This window comes from Hermetia illucens, chromosome 1 (assembly GCF_905115235.1).
Source record: "Hermetia illucens chromosome 1, iHerIll2.2.curated.20191125, whole genome shotgun sequence".
NCBI lineage: Eukaryota > Metazoa > Arthropoda > Insecta > Diptera > Stratiomyidae > Hermetia > Hermetia illucens.
In genome coordinates this window covers 89051786-89075745 of record NC_051849.1, presented here as the reverse complement: position 1 = coordinate 89075745, position 23960 = coordinate 89051786, and the positions used below count along the sequence as shown (strand labels likewise).

Below are 23960 nucleotides of genomic sequence, written 5' to 3'. Positions count from 1 at the left end.
TTTTGTGATAATTTCGTATTCTTAAACAAGGGATTAAAATATGAGCAAAAAACGCTAAATGTACTAATAATCTTGGTGATCTGATTAGACGTCTGCTGCCTTCTGACAGGCTTTGCGATACTAAAAGGCCACCAACGACAAAGCGTTCCACCGTTGTTGTTATAATATCCAACACATGTTCAGCAAAACATTTACCAGAGTGCAACTTTGGTGTTCAGATCAACTACCACCCTCTTCTGCACTGTATTCAGTTTGTCATAGAAACCCCCCTTCTTATCTAGATCGGTAGACTGCGTTAAAACCTAGCACCAATATTGCAGTTAATATCCGGTAAGAAAGAGGCTCACAGGTCATGAGTACAAGTGCAAATATTGCGAGACACTTTTGCGACACCAGATTTGCATTTACGTTTGGCAGGCTTTACATAGTGCAGTGTTGCAACCCAGTCGAGTTTTATCTTCCACACAACAAGAAGAACCCAAACGTAATGCGTAGCACGACCCCTTCTGCCTTCTCAGCATCTTTTAGACAATGTTACCCGAAGATAGTTCTCCACTGTCTGCATAAAGTTGCCGACCACCTATATGCTGATCCTTCCCCAAGGAAAAGGGTGTGATCGACACCATCAATCACCCCATTGCAAAATACATAGTTGGGGAATCGTGTCTTCTCAATCTTGTGCAAGTAATACTGAAAACCTCCGTGCTCGCTTTGAAGTTGGGTAAGCAAATAATGAATCAGATCATGCTTTCGATTCAGCCACGGATTGAAGCAACCGGTAAGCTGCGCAGTCCATCTGTCTCTTAACTCGTTTTGCTAAGAGCATGCAATCTCCTCCAATCCTCTCTTATGCATGTAAATGGCTTTAAATTCCTTAGCAAAGAGGGCAACGGGAATAACTCCTGCAATCAGCATTGCATTCCAGTTCTAAGATATCGCAATAGGCAAACATCACCCGCAAAGTTCCCCGTCTCTGCTCTTAGGCAAGGCGCTAATGATGGACCTTCTTGTCAAGAGCATCACCTCATACTTCCGTGGCCTGCACCAGGACGGACTGCGTTGCACTCATTAGAAGAATTCCACTGCTTGATGTAGGATCCTCAAGATATTGCCAAAAGTTAAAAAAAAACTCTCTTGCACCCCTTTGTGAAGCCTAATCCACACTGCCTCGTGATGTTATTTTTTTTCTTATCTTATCTTCATTATATCTCAATCAACTCGCCCATTCGAATTTACCAGGCACGTTACGATACAGTTTCGAATACGTACTCGGAACGACACGACAGAATACTGCTTGGACTGTTTACAAGATATACATGTATATACACTATTATTAAATTATATATGCCTTAAACAAATTCCTGTGTCTGTCTGAGACAGTAAACAAATAAATGTCTTTGTCCTTCTCAGGCATCGGACAGATAAATGTTTGTGTCTGTGCCAGACATGAAACAGACAAATTTAAATATTTCCCCTCCTGGCAGCTCATCCGTTGAGTATTCAGAGTGTTCAGCATCCAGAGTATTCAGACTCTATGGAAGGCATTCCCATACCAGCCTAAAATTCACCTAGTTGGACCTAACTGCCTTGATGGCTGCCTGGCTGTAAGTTAAGATCGCATTATTTTAAACCAGATAGATGATCTGGAAGTTAAAGCAAGTATACTTATCTATAGCGTATATTTTCACTGAAATATACTGGTAAGTTCCTATCCATTATTTCCAAGTATTTCCTTGGATGAAAGGCTGATGTACCTATTCTTTAAGTGAGGGGTTACCTTGTATATTAAGGGATCCATTGGTATGCCAGATTTGCTGGTTTATTCAGTAGGTTTTTGCTGTGCTCTCCCAGCACACCCTGTTGTTGAACTGTATTTAAAATTGATTATCCAAATGAAACTTCATTGTCAATACCACCTGGAAAGAATGTAAACTGTTTTTCTATTTGGGCAACTTTCCACCTCTTTGATTTCCGGGGAATTTTGAAGATCACCCACCTCACTTGCATCTGTGTGTGAAGATGAAAAGGACGTAATCACACAAAGACCTCCAGGAATACCGTAGCGACAGAGATGCATAAAAGTGTGTGACTCCGGTCTGTCCAGATTATCGCCCCATAGGCAATCATTGGTCTTATAGTGCACTATGTAAAGTAGTCTTTTTGGCATGCACTACTATCTAAAGTAGTCTTTTCGGCATGCACCCCCATTCCTTTCCTGCAAATCAGCAAAGCTCTTGTAGCTCTCTTACATATATTCCGCTGTGCGTGTTGCAGAATAGCCTTTGGTCTAGTGTAATTTGACCACGTTATTTAACTTCAATATTTTATAGTCTAATAGATCTTCAGTACCAAGCGTATGTTCCTTATGAATGGTACTATGATGACCTTTCATGAGTTGTGCGCAGCCCCGCCCTCTTGCAGTTACCAATGACTCTCAATACCAATTGGATTCTGGCACATTAGATACTCTCAAATTTCTGGCACATTAGATACTCTTAAATTTACGAGTGCAAATTAATACCATGAACTTGGAACACAGCAAGAGCGGTGGTTACCATTAAAAAAAGGGGAGTTTCCATACTGTTTTTTGGGTATTTCAAAGCAGTTGGCATTAGTGGCATTTATCAACAACAATAGAGTACCTAGGGCAACTTCTAAGGAATAATTTTCTGGTAAGTTTTGAACTGGGCTATGTGCCACTATTACCGATGCCATGAGTTTGGCGCAGCCAATTTGCATAAATTGACAGCAGTACAACGACTGGAGCTCATAAACTATTTTTCTTAGGTCTATAGGGAAACAGTAGACACGTGGGGCATGGAGCATTTGAAGAGGTTGAATAGAGTGTTTGAGTAAAACTGTGATAGCTGAAATAAAAATTCGGTATGCTAACCTTTCCCATTACCTTGGAAGGCGTAGTGAATGAAGCCAAGTACATTTTTGATGTCGGTTGATTGAACGGTTACCCCAACCTGACCACCAGTAGTTTGATCAGCAAACGAAAGAGGACCCTTCGGCGATAATCATTCATCAAGCTAAATCCAGATCAACACCCCATAGTAAGATTTTCTCTTTCGGGAGAAATATGTTTTGGACATCGTTTTTAGCAACAGAAACAGCCAGAACTGCTCGGTGATCAATCAAGGACTCAATCAATTAAATGACCAAAACCAGGGATATATGAAATTTGCTGCGCAGTTTGTAAAAAGTAGGTATACGACAGACAAGAAAGGATGTGGAACCACGTCTTGGAAAGCACCTGAAGGAAGTAGAGTTGGCTTTAAAAAAGGAAGCGTTGATAGTGGAACACATCCTCTTGAATAATCACATCACTTCCAAGGAGAATGTGAGTTTGGGAAACACTTAAGGGAAATATAGCAATTTGTTTTGCCGAAAGGTCGGGCATTTATAGAACCTCAAAAGATGAATTTCTCAACACGAAACAAAGCAAAGCATTTACCTGGCTCCTGAGAATGGATCTCTGAAACACGCACTTCCCTTTCCTGCATTCAAGATAAAACTTCATCTTTGAAAAGTATTATTCAAGACCTTTGATATCCCACATGCCTACTCGGTGAAAATGTCCACCCCACTTTTGCATGTATGGAAACCCCCTCGAACTCAGTATATAACGATGTCACTCACTGCGTGCGTTGGGATTCACAGTTCCCATCTTTCAACCAAATCTCATCCGAATATGAGTGACAGAAAGCAAACCGATTGTAATGGTGGTTGTTTTATAAAAAACCTTAAAACCTGGTATGAAAAGCAAGAGGAAACGATTTTCAAATTTTTGTTGGAAGAAGTATTAGGAGATTTGAATCCAGTTTTTGTATTGCAGTTTTAATTTTCGGAAGAATGCAAGGCGGGATATGCTTTGATATAACAGAACAGGGTTCTGATATGAAAACAGAACAGGGTTCTGGAGCAGAAGTCTACTTTTCGGAAGTGGGCTTTTTGCTTGGGGTAACATGCAACGGTTTTTTCAGATTGCGGTGTATACGATCCCAAGGATAGCAACCTGGGGGATTGACGAGCGATTGAAGGATAGGCGCATTGCAACCTGTAGCGATAGTCAAACTGCGCTGAGGGCGTTGAGCAGTCCTTTTATCATCTTAAATCGTTAAGGAAAGTAGAAATGATTTGAACCTTATTTTTATATTGAATACGGTGGAAGTACTCTGAGTACCTGGCCACTGTAATGTGAGAAATGAGATCTCAGATGCCTTAGTCAAAGAGGGTTCAATTTCTCTCATGCTAGGGCCGGCCGGAACGAAAAACTGGAGTGTCAGTAACATTGGATAATGCTGCGACCTAAAAAAATGGACGCACCAAATTTCTCCTGTCAGAAGCGGACTACTGCAAAGTTTATCCTGTCACAAAGCAAGAAAACTTTTAGAATTGTTAAGAGTATTCTGATTGGTCATAATTTACTGGCTAGGCATATGATCAGAATAAGAATTCTATCAGATGATAGCATGGATATAAGTGATTAAGTGTTAGGTGGATAGTACTAGTAAATTGGTTTGAAAAGAATGCTTTTTCCCCGCCTTTGAAATGAAGACCACTTTTGCTTCCCCCTTCACCCTTGGTATGTTCCGACATTTATAGAACGGTCCATTTCAAGACATTTATCATTTGCCATTATTTTGACGATAATATTTTGTGCAGGAGTGTTTGCAGGCGGTTAAAAAGGTTATCTCTCAAGAACAAATAATTTCATTTAGCTGAACTTGAAGTGAAACCAAAACAAATGGAGGACAAGCAGCAGCCATTAAAGCCATGCCACCGCAGTGTCTCACCCAGTGGGTTGGAACATCATTCTTGAGAAAAATCCAGAACTAGGACATGTTGGTTGCGAGATTGTATCATCGAATTTCAGCAGTAGCTTTTATGATATCAGTGAGAATATAACCACCGGGAGGCAAATCGCGATCTTTTTACATCTTTGGAAAGTAGTTTTCATTCCAAGGACTTTCAAAATTGGTAGTCTGCATCAGTCGATGCTAACGTGAAGAATTATGAAACTCTAAAAATAAGTTTACAATTCTTAATGTATCTAAACGATAATTCACTTTTTTCTCATTAATTTTATAATGACATGATTACTTATTTACAAGAGGCTACATTGTGAAAGTAACATGGTAAGTGAACCAGATATCTGTAATTGTTTACGCACTACTTTCAATTCACCTTCGTGAATGCTACATAATTGAATCGTGGGAAAACTGGATATTATGACTTATCATACCATATTGCATAATATGGTCGTCATATGTCCAGCTAAGCCAACACCACGCCTTTCACCTACTTTCCTTGTCACATCATTTTATAAATCATGATCACGTTATGTCGCTACACGTTGTCTGAGCAGGAAGCATTGTACTCAAAGAAGTAAAATGTTTTCCACGAATAAGAAAAGAAAAACCCGGTCAGCATCTCCATTAGGTATGTCCATGACAAGGGATGACATAACATCTTTTAGGAGATACCTTTAAGGCAATTAACCGGCTTCTATATATTGGGATTGCAATGAAATCCGTAGCCTTTCTGACCACATATAACCAGATAAGTCGTAGTAACTTGATTTCAAGACGATAATCTTGGTTGTATCCATGTCTATAGAGATCCAGCAAAGAGGTCCAACCTGTGGTAACAGGTTCAACAAGTTTTCACTCTTTCATTTCATAGTATATAAAAAGTGATGGCGACCACTGTATTTTCTTGAAATAATAAGACAATCGTGTAATAATCAGTATATTCAACCATACAATACAAAAATAATGAAAGAAAGCAAAAGTATTCTTCCCGCAAACACGAAAATGAAAGTGAAATTAAGGTGCAATAGCAGCGATATCCATTGAATTGACGGTGGATAATGCCAGATGGAAGGAATAGATGATATGCCTAATACTCAGGTACTAATTGCAATTCATCAAGTTGAGTTGCTCTACATATACCTCTTCCATGAGGTTCCACTCTTAGCCCTCTAACATTTCCAAATCCAACCCAATGTGTGCATGCACATATTCAATAGAGAGTCTGCAAACATAACTTAATCAGAGAGAAATTGTAAGTAGCGAATACTGGAAAATATGTAGAATTTAGTCTAGCAATTTTAATGAAGCCAAATTCCGATCAGAAACATGTTGCAAACTTGAGGAGCATTTTCCCAGTTAGATGCAGATGTTGCAATGGAGTTCCCTAGCTTGAATTGCACACACGTAGCATAAACTCTTCGTATTTTCTGTGTATGGTGCTACATGAAAACAAGCTCTTATAAGCACTTCAGATTGCACAAATTCGATTTTGAAGCAGTTGTGGGTAGATGTCTTCAGCGTAGAAATAGAAAAGTATCTTAAATGCATGAAGACCGACAAAGCTCTCATAATATCTAAATTATTCATGTTTAGTGAGGTTGGTTGGGTAACATTCCTCGTGAATATACGCATGGATCTGTATGTATTTATATGCGTGTGGGCGAACTGGCACATCAAAATGACTAACCACTTAGAATAGTTAGAACCAGATATACAAATATAATCTGAAAGATCTCCTTTTAAGATACACATTTATTACAGCCTGGGAGAACCAACAAGTCTGTGAACTAAAAAAGTACAGGGAGCAACTGCACCAGGCGCGGAAGTTTTACCAACAAGTCAGCAGGATGAAGCCTTATACACCTCGATGCTCATCCTGCCGAGACAAAGAGGGAAATCTGATTTCCGACAGAATGGGCATATTAGAGCGATGGGTTGAGTACTTTGATGAGCTACTGAACAACCCGAACATCGGCGAGTTGGAGGTCCCGCCAACTGAAGACGACGGACAAATACTGCCACCACCAAGTTTAGGAGAAACAGTCCGTGCAATTCATCGGCTAAAAAATCATAAGTCGCCAGGAGCCGATGGAATTACAGCCGAATTGGTTAAATATGGAGGCGACCAGTTACACCAAGTGGTTCATCAACTTGTGCTCAAGGTATGAGACAGCGAATCAATGCCTGACGATTGGCAATGAGGCATTATCTGTCTTATACATAAAAAGTGAGATATCACACAGTGCAGCAATTATAGAGGTATCACGTTGCTGAGTACCATCTATAAGATATTCTCCACTATCTTGCTAGGCCGGATAGCCCCATACGCCCAGAACATCATTGACCCATACCAAAGAGGCTTCACTCCAGGCAAATCAGCAACAGATCAGATTTTCTCTCTGCGGCAAGCAATGCAAAAACTGTTGGAATATGGACAACCGTTGCACCATCTGCTCATCGACTTTAAAGCCGCCTATGATAGCATAGCCAGGGTAAAACTGTACACGGCCATGAGAGAATTTGATATCCCGATGAAATTAATAAGACTGACTAGGCTCACCCTGACCAATGTGCGAGGCCAGATAAAAGCAGCAGGATCACTCTCAAGACCATTCGACATCAACAACGGTCTATGACAAGGGGATGCGCTATCATGCGTCCTCTTTAACCTAGCCCTCGAGAAAGTGATCCGTGATGCTGAGGTAAATGCAAGAGGTACGATCCTCTTCAAGTCCACCCAACTATTGGCCTATGCTGACGATATCGACATCATGGGAAGAACCACCCGAGACGTACAAACTGCCTTCATCCAGATCGAGCAGGCGGCGCGAGATCTTGGGCTGCACATCAATGAAGGCAAGACAAAATATATGGTGGCAACGTCAGCATTGAAGACGAATCAACCAACAACATCAAACCGGACTGGTCAAACACAAACACGAAGAAGAATGAGGATAGGAGAATACAACTTTGAGACCGTTGACAATTTCTCCTATCTAGGGTCGAAAATCACAATCGATAACAGCTACGATGATGAAATCCGCGCACGGTTGTTGTCAGCCAACAGAGCCTATTTCAGCTTATAAACACTGTTCCGCTCGAAATGTCTCATCATAGGGTCAAAGCTCTTACTGTACAAGACTATGATCTTGCCAGTCCTCATGTATTCCTCGGAAACTTGGGTTCTTAGCAAGAAAAATTGCGAACTCTTGGCCGCGTTCGAGAGAAGAATCCTCCGAAGAATTTTGAGGATGGACGATTCCGTAGCCTACACAATGACGAAATCTATGAGCGATACCATGACCGTCCGGTTGTGGATAAAATCCGGCTCAATAGGTTACGGTGGGCGGGTCACTTAATCCGTATGGATGAGGATGATCCCACCCGGAAAGTCTATAAGGGCAATATCTATGGTAGAAAAAGAAAACGAGACAGACCCTGCCTAAGATGGAGCGATGGCGTAGGTCAGGACGCCAGACAGCAGCAGGAATATCGAATTGATGGACCTCGGCGCAAAACCGGGATATCTGGAGTTCCTTATTAAGGCAGGCCTAGACCGGGTACCGGTTGTTGCGCCGTTGATGATGATGATGATGATTTATTACACGTTTTTCAATGGTGCACATGATACACAGTTTCCAGTTTTCACGATCCATTTCGCATCCCCTAATTCGAAAGGTCTAAAAATGTACTCGTATTGCTGCTTAGGTCTTTTCTAGCGTGACTCCCTTTAGCATTCATTCAACATGCCCAGCCTAGTCGAACTTGCGGAATTTAATATAATATGGCTTGAAGCTCATCATTCATAAAATAAATCGTACAATCGTCATGCACATCCTTCTTACTGGTCGGGAAATCTAAATAAGATTCGTTCACTCAAATGTGTCGAACCGACGCCGTTATCATAATTCACATTTCGCAACAATATATGTAGTAGGATTCGCCTTAATAACGTTGTTCGGATTCATATACGCATTGGTTCGGCTGAAGTGAAGTGAAGTGAACATTGGATCCTTAACGCATATACCCTAGGACGCAAACTCACACTTTCATAGAAAAGAAAAAAACCTTTCATACACGCCGAACTTCTTGTTTCAAACCGGTTTAATAATTTTTGTCAGGACCTCCCTGGTTTCCCCTGTAGTTTTCGTATCACAAACATCTCTCTTGCAGATTGTCGTCGTCGTCGAGGCTCTACAATCCATCCGGCCCTTGGTTTTCAGGAAATTCGAGCAGTAATGCGTTGCCTTCGTCAAAAGAATCTGCCCAGCGCTTTCGAGGTTTCCCACACTGGTCGTCGTCCTTCTGCTCTCCCTTCGAATATCCTTGTAGGTATCTGAGTATTGCCCATTCTTTGAACGTGGAAAGTCCTTTGCAACTTTCGAAATTTTATTAATTTAGAGACTGCAGGGTCGGTAAATATTTGATACAACCCTTGGTTTCATTTGAGTCGGCATTGGTCGTCCTCTCGTGTAACCTTATGTACCTCAGGACTTTCCTCTCGAAGTATTGACGAGTTTTTCAAAAGTTTGTTATTAGGGTCCATGTTTCAGATCCGTAGCATAGCACAGGGCTTATTATAGTTTTAAATACTCGAGTTGCATAATTTTATGTTGGGTTTAATGGGGCGAAAGGGAGGAGCAAAATGTTTTTTCACAGAATATGGTGACGTGTGATATCAAATAAAGGGGCAAGATTAGTACTTTTCGAAAATGTTCTTATCTCTGAAACGCAATGAAACGCAGGAAAGTGAGGACACAAAATTTGATGACAAGATACATGTCAAAAAGCTTTGCTTTGATGAGAAGCCCACACAATCTTTCATGTAACTATACGATTGATGTCGATAACATTTACTTTAAAGCCCCTATTCATGATGAAAGTAACTGCAAACTAACATTTCGCTGATGAATTCCTACTTTTCAGTCACCGCGTAACCATTTGAATCCATTTTCTGCTAGAACCCTGACTTTATATTTGGTAGCCTTTGGAAGTAGATATGACAGCATCAGATTTGTATAGTGATCTAACATTCCAGGATCCAAGACCGCAGTTATCCACTCTTTTGCGCGGTCGTTCCCGTGTTATCAATCGTGTCCGTAGGTTGGACAAATGCTTTTCCGCCATTCACCTTCTAAGTGTTTTGGAAGTTATGCAGGAATCTCGGTGATCCTAGGAGGATGACGCTATGTTCTGCTCTTCCCATTGGAAACCTGCGGGACGTTTCTGAAATTTCGATATTGATATACAGGAAGCAGCTCGAACTTATCACTAAACTCTTATTGTCTTATTGTATGTTAGCAAACAAATCGTTGACAATTGTGAGAACTATGCCGTCCGATTACGCTTATATAATGGGGCTTATTATCAACTGGTCGGATGAAGTCCACAACGAGAAGCTGTCATTAGAGGCAAACTATAAAATACAATACATACGACGTTTTTCATATCTTCTGTTTCTGCATGATATATGTTCAAGTGTTTGAAATTCATGCGGATGGCAACTGTTTCATTAATGACTTGGTTTCAATTATCAGTTATTTGAATCTTTCAGCAACTACAACTGGTGATGTGCTCAGATGTTACCATTATTACGAGGTACTTGTTTTAGAATCTCGCGCATTGCACCTAAGCGATGTGGTGTTCGCTAATTCTGTTTTTCGATGCCGGATTCGTTGCCGTTTCGTTCCACGAATTTATCTTGGGTTGCCGAGAAGTATCGTTTTTCGCGGGAGTCTTTATCAGTGATTCGCCAAATAACTGCCTTACTTCCCCTCTCTTCCATTGAAATTTCTACCTGAACTGGATCATACCCAATCTCCAATCAGCATTAACACGAGAAGGCACGAGCTAAAGAATCAATTTAAGATATGAGAGGCATTATTTACTTACGGATCCTCCGCATTACTCCTTTCTAGGTGCCTTTAACTGATTTTGGGAACGCTAAAAATACTAGTTTCCTTTTATTAATTTAACAGTTATTTCAGGTTGGTTTACTATTTCGAAAGCCACTACCTACTTTATTAGGCTTACTGAAATGAGGTATTTGCTCAGATCCAACAATTTTCCTGCCACATCTCGCTTTTGCTTTCTACGATGACGATGACTACATCGGATAAGGTGTAAACTTGAATGGCACTAGGAACATATTCCTCTCTAGAAGAAATGTTATCCACATTGTAAATCCAAAGTATATATTGGTTGAAAATCTTATATTACTAGCACCTTTTTATCTGTGTTAAGATAAAAGCAGACGGATTTAGAGGCATACCGTCTCTTAACATGGGTTTTATGTTTCGAACACACAACCGTATCGTTACTATGTGTTGACTTCTTCCACCTCTCACGCGGGAATGCCGTTCTCACCGGACAGATACTTACCCTATGGAATAAACAATTTATCCGATCATTCTAAAAGATCCTAATTTTAATTTGTCTCAGCAAATAAAAGGACGAGGACGACCATAAAATAAAACGCAGAATTCGAAAAAAGGTGTATGAAAAGAAACGCGTATCAGTAAAAATATAGACTTCCCTTTTATTTACGGTTTGGTAATAAAGAGACGGAATGAAGTGATCGTCTATTTTAAATAATCATTTGAATGAATCTTTCACCTTTCATTCACCGTTCATGTGAATCTTAACAGCCAAAACTCCGTCTTATGTAGAACAACTTGTGATCAGCCGCCATCAACATTCCATTGCACCCACTGCTATCGTTGTTGTGAGAGCGTAGATCTCCATAGTTCTGTATCAAGTTAATGAAAACAATTCGGGAAACCGGAAGTTGGACACTTCAGATATGAAAAGCTTAGTGTATTTTTTTTATAAAAACATTTTAGTAGACATTTGTCCCATTAGTATCTAGTACATGATATTTGCGTATATTATGTGATAATATCCGCTTTTATGTGATTGACATTCAAAATCTTGAATTTGCAAAGAAGCGACAATTTTGACCTACTTTAACTTTGTTCATGATAGTGTGATTTCCACGAAACTTGGTAGGATTATGTTCTATATAATAGCCTACATTGCTGCAATTTGGTGATTCTAGGATGAACTTAAGGGGGGTTTCATAGTCAATTACTAAAAATTATAGTAATATATACTATTATTAACTTTATTTGAACAGAGGTCGGTATGGAGGGTATTTCGGAACCTAGGCACCATATAATGACAGCCTCCTGATTTTTTTTTTAGATTTTCGGTTGTGTAGTTTCTGAGAATGAATCCGTGAAAGAAATGATCACTTTCGGACCCCCATGCTCCCCACCTTTCCAACAATTGTCAAAAGTGGGTTTTGGAAAGTACTAACCCCACATGATTATATTTGGTGAAGAAAAAATGTTCACCCCTATTCGGCATGTATGCCGTTGTTACTGAGTGTAATTCGTAGTTCACCTGCTCGAATTTTTATCCAATCAATGTAATATTTTGCCCCAAGGAGTAGTTTTCCGTGAGCCTTGCGTGGGGTTGCGTCGTTGCTTTTGTCGGCCAGAGTAAAAGTACGTTACGATCGATACTGAGACATAGTCGAAATAAAAAAATAGTTGATGCAAGTCGATCTTATAATCCCAGCATTTTTCAATTTCGGCAGGAAGGTATGATGACCGCCGAATACCTGTGCCAATTTTATATCACTGGATAGTACTGTGTGTGTATGTCTCTGACTGTCTGCCACACATAATTTTTTCCAAAATGGCTACACCAATTCAAACAACTAGACAACTGTGCAATTCCCTCGCATACAGTGAGTGATATAAATTTATGTGGAGTTTCATTTAATTTACCCGTGTTGATTATCAAATGAAAGGTCCCAATTAGTAGTTTCAACGTAAATTGCAAATGCGCGAGTAAGCCATTAAAATGTGCAAACTTAAAGCCAGACAGGGCTCATTATCGGAAACTACACAACACAAAAATGCCAGAAAATTCAAGGCGATGCACCTATATGAAATCTGGGCCTCCAAATATTTCCCATTCCGACTCTTCTCAAATAAGCTTAATAATAGTATATTCCAACCTTTTGAAATTGACCGGAAACCCCCCTTAAGCCTTAGGAGTACCAACCACCATAATACTGCCATGTGTCCTGTAAATGCGGTTATTAGTATTCAGGTTATGGCTGTTTAAATTTATCTATTTCGCGCGAATGTGTGTACTGCCACACACTCAGGATTCCACACATAAGGAAATATAAAACTTTATATCCAGCTTTCAGTTTTCCGACTTGTTTTAAATGCAGTAGATATAACATTCGCTAAGCAGCGTTCTTATTCAATAATATAGTCCCGTGCTCTTAACGGAATCCATAAGAATGGTTGGCAATAACGTTAAACTTATTCAAATGGGAACTGATTTCAGATAGCAGCATATTTGTGAACTATTTTAATGAAGTTGGTAACAGGATTATTGGTCCTTAGGAAGACAGTTTTGTAGAGAACTTAATTTTCATACGAATTAAGCACGCTCGTCCATTAATTGGTCCTTACATATCGTTTAGGTATGCTATCTATAACAATTGTAACAACTAATACTTTACTTTGTCGTTCGTTGAAGCTGGTAAAGACCACGTAGAAAAAATATTACTCACTAGGTTTTAATATGCGTCGTTTTTACCACCCAGATATGGTAAAACGATCGCCGCTACTTTTAGACAACAATGTAGTAAGTATTAATAAATTGACGGAAGTCTGTATAACAACAATAGTAAGCTAAGTACAAAAGCCCTGTTGACTATCAATAAATTTATAAATTTTCCTATCTTCTTCTAGAAGCTCTGCGGGAATTTTTTTGATTCTACTGATTTTAATTCGCTAAAAGTTAGAATATTGTTTTGTCGCCATCAGAATTGCCAGGAATTAATAAGTTTCCCTTCCGGCTTAATCACAGTTTTTGTGTCGTCGGCGTATATTTCTTAGTCTTGAAGTCGGATATTTGCCTCGGATGAGATAATCTCTACGCTTCACGTATGGTTCTGGCATCTAAGGCGTTTTCCTGATGGGAGTATGATCGAAGTGGTTACCAACGTTGTATTATGAAAATTGCAATACTTAATGCACTATAATAATTTAATTCCGATAGAACAGTTCGGTTACTCTGTTTTGATATCCTTTGCCGGAAATGTTCAGCTCTTATCTCTGAAGGAATATAGCCCAATCAACATCATTTCAGGTCCCGTTTGACTTTTTCAGGGTCCAATAAACCAGTGACACAGAAGTAACGTAGTCTTGTAGTTTTCGATTAAAACTAAAGCGCATTTTTCGACTTGGTGTTTCCCTTTCGGCAGTGTTGGATACTGTTGAGCCTCTCCAATCATCAAAATTTACTACAGACATCAACAAATAATAAAGACCGAAAGTTAAGCTTAACCCCGATATGCCTTTACACTTTGAACATTCTAATTGTATTAAGTTCCTTTCCATAATTTTTTCATGGGATAGTCAAAACATAATTTTGGTTTGCTGTATTTATCATAGTGAATTCAACATGTTAAAAGCATTATATCACCCAACAAACATCAAGCATCAATTTTTCTACATTTCCTCCACTGTCGACGAATTACATCAAAACCAGAAAGCCAAACCACATGATTTAAAATTCATCAAATGCAATGAATCTCATAAATCAAGTTCACTTCAAAAACCGCTAATATGCATTTATCTGCTTTAATCTTATTTCATTTTTTCGTCCACCTCATCGCTGTATCTTAGGTGTAAGTATTTCACCGGAAAAAGCGCGTACCCGAAATCAAAAGACCTCTTAACCTTTTGTTTCCATTACAAGCTATTATTACATATAATTTCCTTACGTAACGCGATTTTAGTTCAGGTGAGACAAAAAGTGGTAGAAAAGATAAATGTGCAAATAGAAATCAAACACAATGCGACGGTAGATGATAGTTTGTTCAGTGATTGCTTAGCAATGTTCGTTCCACAAGATAAATCTTTGCGAGCTTTGCATTAACAGCTTCAATTTTGCGGATGGATTACATTAAAAGCACTTTCATGAAAGTGAACAATAAAGGTTTGAGTACTATGGAAACGTATGAATTTGTTACATTATCACAGTTGAAATGAGGTTCCATTATTGACGTTGTTTAGGTATTATGGAATCGAGAGCCAGGGATAGTATTGCAACCATTGAACTGGACATTTAGTATGAAGTCATGATTTGCAATTTATTGATATTTACCAATGCATTGATGTCGTAAATCGCACGTAGTATGTTTGCGTTTTTTATACTACACTGTAGATCGCTAGCAAAGCTTTAATTTGTTTTTTGAATTACACAAACTTCTCCAGTTTTTGGAGGGAATAAAAATAAAATAGCGCACCCTTCCAAAAACTATTATCTTAATCCGTATTGATATTTGCTAAACCAATTTTGAAATAGTTTGCTGTTTTAAGAATCATTGCTCTTACAAGCAATTTAACAATTTACTCAGTTTGAGAAGTACCATCAACGCAACGAAGGGTTGTAATTTTTTCTTCACAAATTTCTCGTGTTCCGAATAAAAAGTTGTTTAAGACTACATATGTATGTATAGTGAAAAATCCAATGATACCTTTCCGTCATCGCATTTCTGGATTTGTTGTAGGAGTCCGTAACTCCATACATTTTCACCATTGCTCACCTTAAACTTATGTTCTTAATTCGGGCTCACGTCCTTTGAGTTGAGACTTAAAAATATATTCAGAGTCTTCCCTGCTTATCGCATGAGGCGATTAAAAGGAATAGAAATTTGTGGGTTACCAACCTGCAAATTTTGAAACTTTACTGCTACCAAAACGTGCAACAACGGCTCGAATAGGGACTGACCTCACGGCAACCACCGACTATCGAAAACGGATGATGATTGGCTTCTGGAATGTGCGCACGCTGCACCACCGCTTTCTCTAATTTGAGCGAAACTTCCAACGATATATGTAAGCTGAATATTCTGTTTCTAAGCGAAGTAAGATGATTAGACCCCGGAGAGTATTCCTCTTCATCTTGTCAGACTAATGACAACGTGCTTTTGTACTTTGCAAAGCTAAAAGGTAGCAGACCTGAATCCGGTGTTAGGTTGTTTCTGAAGGCTATCGTAAGGCGCTCTTTCTTAAGAGCCGGTTTCTGACAGATTTCTGATAGCAAGATTCCGGTCCAGGTTCAGAATTTAGGTTAGTAATTATGATGGTTAATTTTAATAGCTCTGATAACACCAGCAAAAAGTAGTCTTCTGGATGTGCGTAATAAGAAAGGCGCTGACATCGGCCTCGAAGGGGATCACCATCTGATGGTCGCTTATGTTCGCTTGCATGTTGCATCCGTCATTTCTCATAGGGCTAGATGGCTGCCGCCCCCCAAGTTCAATACTGACCGTCTGTACAATACAGTTGTCGCTCGACAGTCAAGGGGGGGGGGGGGGTCGTTATCTTGCTGATCGGACTGCAGATACACTGAGTAACCCACCTAAAAATATAGATAAGCAGTGGGTAGCGACCAAGAATGCTCTTTTCTCGGGTGTTACGCAAGCCATTGGCCACGTCCCGAAGTTGTGCCATAAAATCTGGCTGACTGCCGAATCAAGGAAGTGGATCAATGAAGGGAAGAGATTGAAGGCTCTTTTGACCACTGCGAGTCATGGAGATCGTCACACGCTCAAATTTCAATGCCATGTGAAATCCCGAGAAATTATCACACTGACCAGCGAAACGGACGATACCGCACAATGTAATGAAGTGTATACCGATCCGAATGCCGAAAAATTATTTCACTAGCCAGCGAAACGGAAGATGCCACACAATGTAATGAAGTGTATACCACATCACGAAAGAACTTGCATATGGTCATAAAACTTTCCATAGTCCTCTGAAGGACGTTAACGGTCGGCTCCTCATCCACGACGACAAGCAGCTCAAGAGGTGGAATGAAGACTTTACCACGGTCCTTAAATGGTTTCGCCATTTGGTTCTATGAATATCTAATCTGGATGCAATCGCGAGGCTTTTGAATTCCCATCCAGGATATCAAGCCACCATTGTTTCGACGTTCGCGGATATCCTCATTTTGGATGTGATCAAAAGGTATTATGCCACTAGTCCAACGTAACATCTTCGTCTCCATTACCTCAAGACGCCGTTTATTGTCTCTTATAATCGGCCAATACTCAGAACTATAGAGAGCTACAAGACACGAAATTGAGGTAAATTTTAGAGTTGAGACGTTCGTTGTGAAACGCCACTCCATCCAGATTGCGTAAATACGTGAAGCAATTTCATAACGCAGTTCTTCATTCCCTGATAGCATTGATGCCAGATATTTAAATCATTCAGTTCTAGTCAGGTCACTGCCGCTGACAGTGATTGTGCCTGTTTCTTGGGGAACTCAGTTTGATTCAGATTCGATCTGAGACCGTGTTGCATGAAGCGATCATTCCATTTGTGGAGAAGTTGTTCGAAATCATTTTTGCTATTAGACACATCTGCATAAAGCATAACAAGAACAAAGAGGAGTGGTGAGAGGGCGCTTCCTCGATGAACACCAACAGAGATACGAAGCGGTTTTGATATGCCCGTCACAGTTCGAAATTTACTTTTCGAATCGTGGTAGAGAAATTGAATCTCGAAAATTTATTCGACAAAGAATAGACAGTTTTCCACACTGGATCGTCCTGCATCGACCACATGAACACCCTACGAATCATTTTAAAGCAGTGTGCGGAATGTAGATCTTTGCTTCACCTCAAGTTCGAGAAAGCTTTCGACAGCGCAAATATAGAGTGTGTCTAGCGTCCTCTATGCACGAGGGTCTTTCCGAAGAAACTAATGGCTATTATCAGAACGACATATGATGACGCAAAATGTCATGTATTGCACCGAGGTAAAATCTCGGAGGAATTTAAGGTCCAAAGTCCGTCATGGTTGTAGCTTGTCACCGATATTATTCCCTGTTATTGTTGGTGAAGTTTTTCATGCTATCTTGTCCGTAGGATGTGGAGGAATTCAATTGACTATGACATCTTTCCGCAAATACTTCAACTACGCTGATGACATCTGTTTGTTCTCTCACTGAGTCACGGATCTTGGCCAAATGATCATTGTACTCTTCCCATTTGCATTAATGGGCAGAGTACCGAAGGCGTCGATCAATTTGTATTCCTAGGAAGCGTGATTTCTTTCAACGGTGGCACCAAACTGAATATTGCCCGATACATTAACAACGCCAAATTCGCTTTTGCTGCTTTGTCTAAAATCTGGAAATACAGTTATCTTAATACCAACATCAAGTTGAGGCTGTTCTATGCTAGTGTTTTTTCTAGGTTGCTATATGGGAGTAGCAAAAGGTCCAAACTTTCGTAAACAGCTGGCTACATCGTATCATCAAAGTACGCCGGCCTGATATTATCACAAACGAGGAACTCGGTCAGTGCACGGGCCTGGCACTCATAACCACTCTGATCGGAAGTGGCAGTCGATAGGTCAAACAATGCAAGCTCAGCCCTGAAGTGTAATCCAGTCTCCCAAGATGGTTGACGAGTGGGTCGAACCAAGGTAGTAGGGGAGAAATGCAGGCATCACCGAACTAAAATCGGCCTAGTTGTTCCTAACCGGACTTTCTAATCCCAATCCCTACACACCGCAATGGAAATGGGACAAAACTGTGGTTGTTAACAGAAACCAAATTTTTTGCACTGAGATAGGAGACTTCCGTAAATTCTTTTTTCATCCAGTCCAGTCAAAGCCAAAAATGGACAACCAAACTAAGGTTATATCGTATTAAATGTTTAAGAGAGAGTATCGCAATCTCTTTGTCCTAGGATCGAATGATAGTCGACATGGGTGTTTGTGTTTGTCTTTATGTTTGTGTCCCTGCTTCGAGCTCATTATTTGTATAATATTAGGTACGCTGAAAATAAAATGAAAAAAAAAACAGAATAACGAAGGAGCGAAAGGGAGACTTACAATTCGGCAAGGTTAGGTTGATAGACTGGGAGGAACCTCATTTCCAAGTACTCAGGTCTTTTATTAGGCCCATTGTACTACCCGTTAAAATCACCCATTCAAATGCCTCTTGCAGGTTACCCTGCTTTGGTAAATTGTTCATTAGAGAAAAACTTTTCCTAGTTATCCTAGTCAAAAGCCCGAGGGAGTTGGGCAACTACGGATGCAATGCCAATCATCCAGATTTTTTTCTATATGGTGGTTTAAGGAGCATTTCCCCGTTTACATATTTACAAGAGTATTCATGTCTCGATTCTTAATGGAAAATGAACATGCCGCTCTGGCAGCTTGGTATCTTTTCTCAAAAGTGCAATGGCGCGCCGATCGTGTTCAATCTGGGCCTATGACAGTTAAAAGTTTCAGATTTTCGTTTCGAGACATTCTTTAATAATTTTTTTTGAAAAATACATCTTTTGTAGTTGGCAAGAGCGGTTGAAAAGGCAGAGTTTCGAGCGGAAATGTTGGCGCGGTATTTAAGCTTCGAAATGAGACCGTTCAGAGTCGTCTGTAGACAGTTATTGAGGAATATCTACTGCACCATCGTCGAGAAAAACATGGACCCGGTTATCCCCCAACAAGGACGACCACTCGGGACGCCCGTCGTCAAGTTTTGGACAAATACCGACGATTAAGTGAAGATTGAAGGAATCATTCGTGGCATTTTACTAAATGATCTTCAGATGGGAAAAGTCTGCTCGAAAATGGTACCAAAAGTCCTGAGGAGAGATGGGATGAAGGAGCAGCGTTAATTGAAACAGCCAGGCATTTTATGAAACGGATCTAGAAATTTTGGGCGGAGTGATAACAGGAGACGGGACATGAATTTTTGAGTAAGATCTGGAATCAAAACGTCAGAGCAACGGGTGGCACACTAACAATTCTCCTGACCGGTAAAAAAGCAAGGATGAACAAATCACGAATCGAGACGCTCATTGTTTTCTTTGATCGAGAAACGATTTTCGAAAAAAAACTTTGGGATCTTTTGTGGCAGACCCTGTATTGTGCACTGATGATTTAATTTCTATGCAAAGTAGTGGCGTCGGACATATAACGTGAAGCGTCTTACACACTGCTCTATATAGAGAATACTTTCATAGGGTTTGATGACAAAATTAATCTCGAAAAATTCCATGTAGCATGGTCTGCGACTGAATCTAAGTAAAATAGATTTTTCGACAATAAATGAAATAAGAACTATCAGTGATATTGATAACGACCTGCCAAGAACTGAGCAGTTGAAGCACCTCGCATCGACTCTCCCGGTTAATAATGAGCTGCGCAATAGAATTGGTCCAAGCGTCAGCGCAACTTATATAAAGTGGCACTCTATAAATGGTATCCTTTGCAGTAGACATTTCGATGAATGTCTTAAATGCCCCGCAAAGTCAAAGAGCGTTGCCTAACGGATATGATTACTCGCATGTTGCGCTGAATCTGTGGCATAATACGTTATGATCACACCCCCCAATTGAGGGTATCCGATAGCCCCCCCCCCCCCACTCCATCCAAATCAGGCCTTCGATTGAGAAAAGTGACAAACCAAATCGATAGATGAACCCACTACCGAATGAGGCAAAGATAAAGTCGCTCGTAATAACCATTTTCATAAACTCAATTTCGATTTCCATTCGAAAATTTACTTACTTGGTCGTGAAATCAATGCCGATTTTCTCACAAAATACTTGGTGAATATCTGTAGTGGAACTCTTTCTGTTCCTCTATAAACTGGACAGGTTATCAGTCACCTTTCGCCAATGCATTTTTACATTGGCGTTCTCTCCATCGTGGTAACGATTTAATAGTAAATTTATCTTTTAGCATATATAACAAATATTTATATGATATATTATCGAGATCGGTATGATAAATATCAAATGCATTCATACACATTATACATTTTAATAACTTTCCATTTTTTGTTCCGCATTGAATAAAAGTCGCATACGATGAATTATGAGTCAAGCGTTGCTTTGATTACTCCCAGAAATGCTTTTACAACGAATCCCAAATAGCATAAAGTAGTTTTATGGCCTCCTTCAAAGAAAATGTTATGTAATAATAACTCTTTTACATGAGTCGATATCAGTTTTTTAGTTGAACGTTTTCATTTTGGCAAATTATATTATTATTTTTGGAAGCGGTAAAAATACAATAAATTTAGGCAATGCATGATATCACTAAAAAACAGAAAGACCCAATTATTTTTTTAAACATTCAATTAAGTGTATGTAATTTCGTCACGCTTTTTTCACACTGCACCCGAATACCAATCAAATTTTCAATAGACCCAGTGTTATTTAGACAAATTAATAGCAACTAATCGGCTACAGACAAAACACGGATTGCAAGCATGCAATGGAACCACCACGAACTTCGAGTAGTTCACGCTCCAGCGGCTACGCAAACTCACTTAGCCGTGGCATACCTAACGCAGATGCTTCGCGGGTTAAGTTACTTCTGTAAGTGACTCCATTGAATGGGAAATCAAGTTCAATGCTTCCAAAAGTTGAAAGTGAAAAGAAAAGTAAAAAATAATAGACTTCGTTGAAATCTCGAATGCTAAAAGCAGCCGCATTACCGGCTATAACCCGTGTTTGCAGTTAGTAAGGAAATGTCTGCATTAGTTTGTGTAGGAATTAGCATTCATAATTTGGATGATCTTCCTCAAGCTTTTGATTAATGGTTGATTACGCTATAATTCATTTCTCATTTTGACATTGAATTTGCCTCGCCTTTGAACGTGGCTGCAGCAGAAAATGTTATAATTCTTCGATGTACTTCCGCTGAGGTGATTAAGAAATGATTGCACCAGGAAACTTTCTCTTAGGAGGGAATAAATTACCTGGGGTCTAGAGATCCGATATATCATTGAATATTTAAGTTGTTTGGAGTTCGTACCAACAATGTCGATCATATTTCTTGTGCATTCACCATTCAATCGATTCAATATGCTTCAGATACTCCCATACAAGTTTTTACATGCTGCTTAATAATTGCAATCAAATACCACTTTTATTCATTCGTTACTCTCGAATTTAACATTATAATATTTTTATTTTCCTCCACAGAATCAATTTGTTTATCATTACACTGGCAGGATTCCTACTATGCTTGGCACAAGCACAAAACAAGCCAAGCCCTTTCTCACAGAACTATGAAGAAGCTGAATATGAAACTGAAGCACAAACCCCGGTTGAATACCGTACGAAACTTTATAACTACGAACAGGAAGAAGAGACCGATGACCGAACATATAGACGAGAATCTCAGTTACCAAACCTAAAGAAAAGTGTAGGCGGGGGCAAAAAACGGCCAGGAGAAGAAGAAATCGAAGAGGAGGAAGAGAAGCCCGATAGACTAACCCTTCTTCTGGAGCAATCTCGCTTCGCTTGCGATGGAAAAACAACAGGGTAAGTGAAGTAAAATGTTCTCAAGGGAGTCATCACGGGTGTCGGATCCCAGGAATCGATTTTTTTGTCATCAATTATATCTAGATATATAAAATAAGAAAAGAACTAGGTATTGTTCCTTATACTATAAATATTTTAATTTTCCTTCTGCGTACAATTGCTTCGGAGACCACGTGCCTCCTTCTCCAGTGGTAGTACCTAATTAGGTAAAAGGATTAGGTACTAGAACTGAAGAAGGAGGCACGTAGTCTCCGAAACAATTGAATGCGGAAGGAAAATAAAAATATTTACAGTATAAGGAACAATACCTAGTTCTTTTCTTAACTTATTAACTGTAAAAAACAAAAAAAAAATGGACATTAATTTCAATCTAGATATAGATTAGAATATATGGGTAAAGGATTTGTTGATATTCGGAGTCGTTCGTAAATTAGAGTGTTAAACAGGTAAAATATCGCATGCCAGGTTTACGTCGATCGCTGTAATAAACCGCGTATTTATGGGTCCGAATGACGTTCGAATGACTTCGCTAAAATCATAAGAATTGAAGCCAAGGCTTTACATGTGTGAAGAAGAAAGAAAGAAAGAAACCTAAGGTTTATGGACTAGGTATAGTAGATTAATGGTCAGTTAAGATTTTATGGTTAAAAATCGCATTCTACATTTTAAATGCGTTTTTCTCGAAAAACCCAAAATCTAACCAACGAAATTCCTTGAAATATTCATCACTTATTCAGAACATATTTCTACGGTCCGCAAACTAGGATAATTGCGATTCTTTCGGTAGTTTTTTTTATTCATTAAAGAAGCCTTGAAAAAACACCAAAATTTACCAAAAAAAGTTTAACAAAACTACCAAAAATTTAACTTTCAACATTTTTTAATAACAAAACACTTTTTTGGAGATGGGTGTATAAGTTGCTGTAATGAACTATGCTATCCGGCTGGAAAAATTACTACGCACGCTCAAGATATTAATAAATATATTGTGAAAAATTCGTATCCACTTCTTCACAAAAAAAATCTAAAAAAAGCGAAGAAGAAACGGCTTTCACGCGGGATGAACCCCTTAAGGTTCTCGCAAGGACTCTTAGTAAAATATATACACCTCTAAGCGGATTTCAAACCGACAAGCTTAAGTTTTACTTTATTTTGTTAAAGTTTCTAAATAAATAATAAAAAAAAATAAGTGAGAAGGTGGTACCTGTGAGAAGCTGGGAACTGTGAAAGCCCACAGATGTAGTAAGGTACAGCACTTTATGTTGTAAATTTTTTTTCCACCGAATATAGTGAAGTTGGTACCAAATGAAAGCCCTCCATTAGTACTCTTCGACACCAGTCTTAGTTTTGAAATTTATTGAAGAGACGGAGTGCGCGTCAGAAACTACCCAACCGAAAAAAATCTTAAAACTGCCTCTATACTGTGTTCACGTCTCAAAATAGTCTCCATTTTGATATCTACTCAAATTAAGTTAATTATAGTATATTATTATGTTTTTGTGGAAGTTGACTAGAAATCCCCCTTATGTTTATCCTAGAGTTATAAATAATTCAGTAATATAGATTATAATATGAAGTAAAATATCTCCAAGTTTCATCAAAATCGTACTTTTACTGATGAAGTTACAGCAGTTCAAAGTTGTCTTCTCGGTGTAAATTTACTTCTACCCAAAATACGAGGGTCGTTTGAAAAGTCCGTACAAAGTCAGAGAGATGGCACTACAGGCGCGTATCGAGGTCAT

At 39.3% G+C, this 23960-nt stretch overlaps 1 protein-coding gene across 1 annotated transcript in view; it reads left to right on the top strand.

The window, feature by feature from the left end:
* Positions 1-23960, top strand: part of LOC119646819 — a 38986-nt gene that overhangs the window by 10672 nt on the left and 4354 nt on the right. The window contains exon 2 of the mRNA XM_038047434.1: positions 21877-22218. Within this exon, the coding sequence (XP_037903362.1) occupies positions 21877-22218 (342 nt within the window). The remainder of the gene's footprint in view (positions 1-21876; positions 22219-23960) is intronic.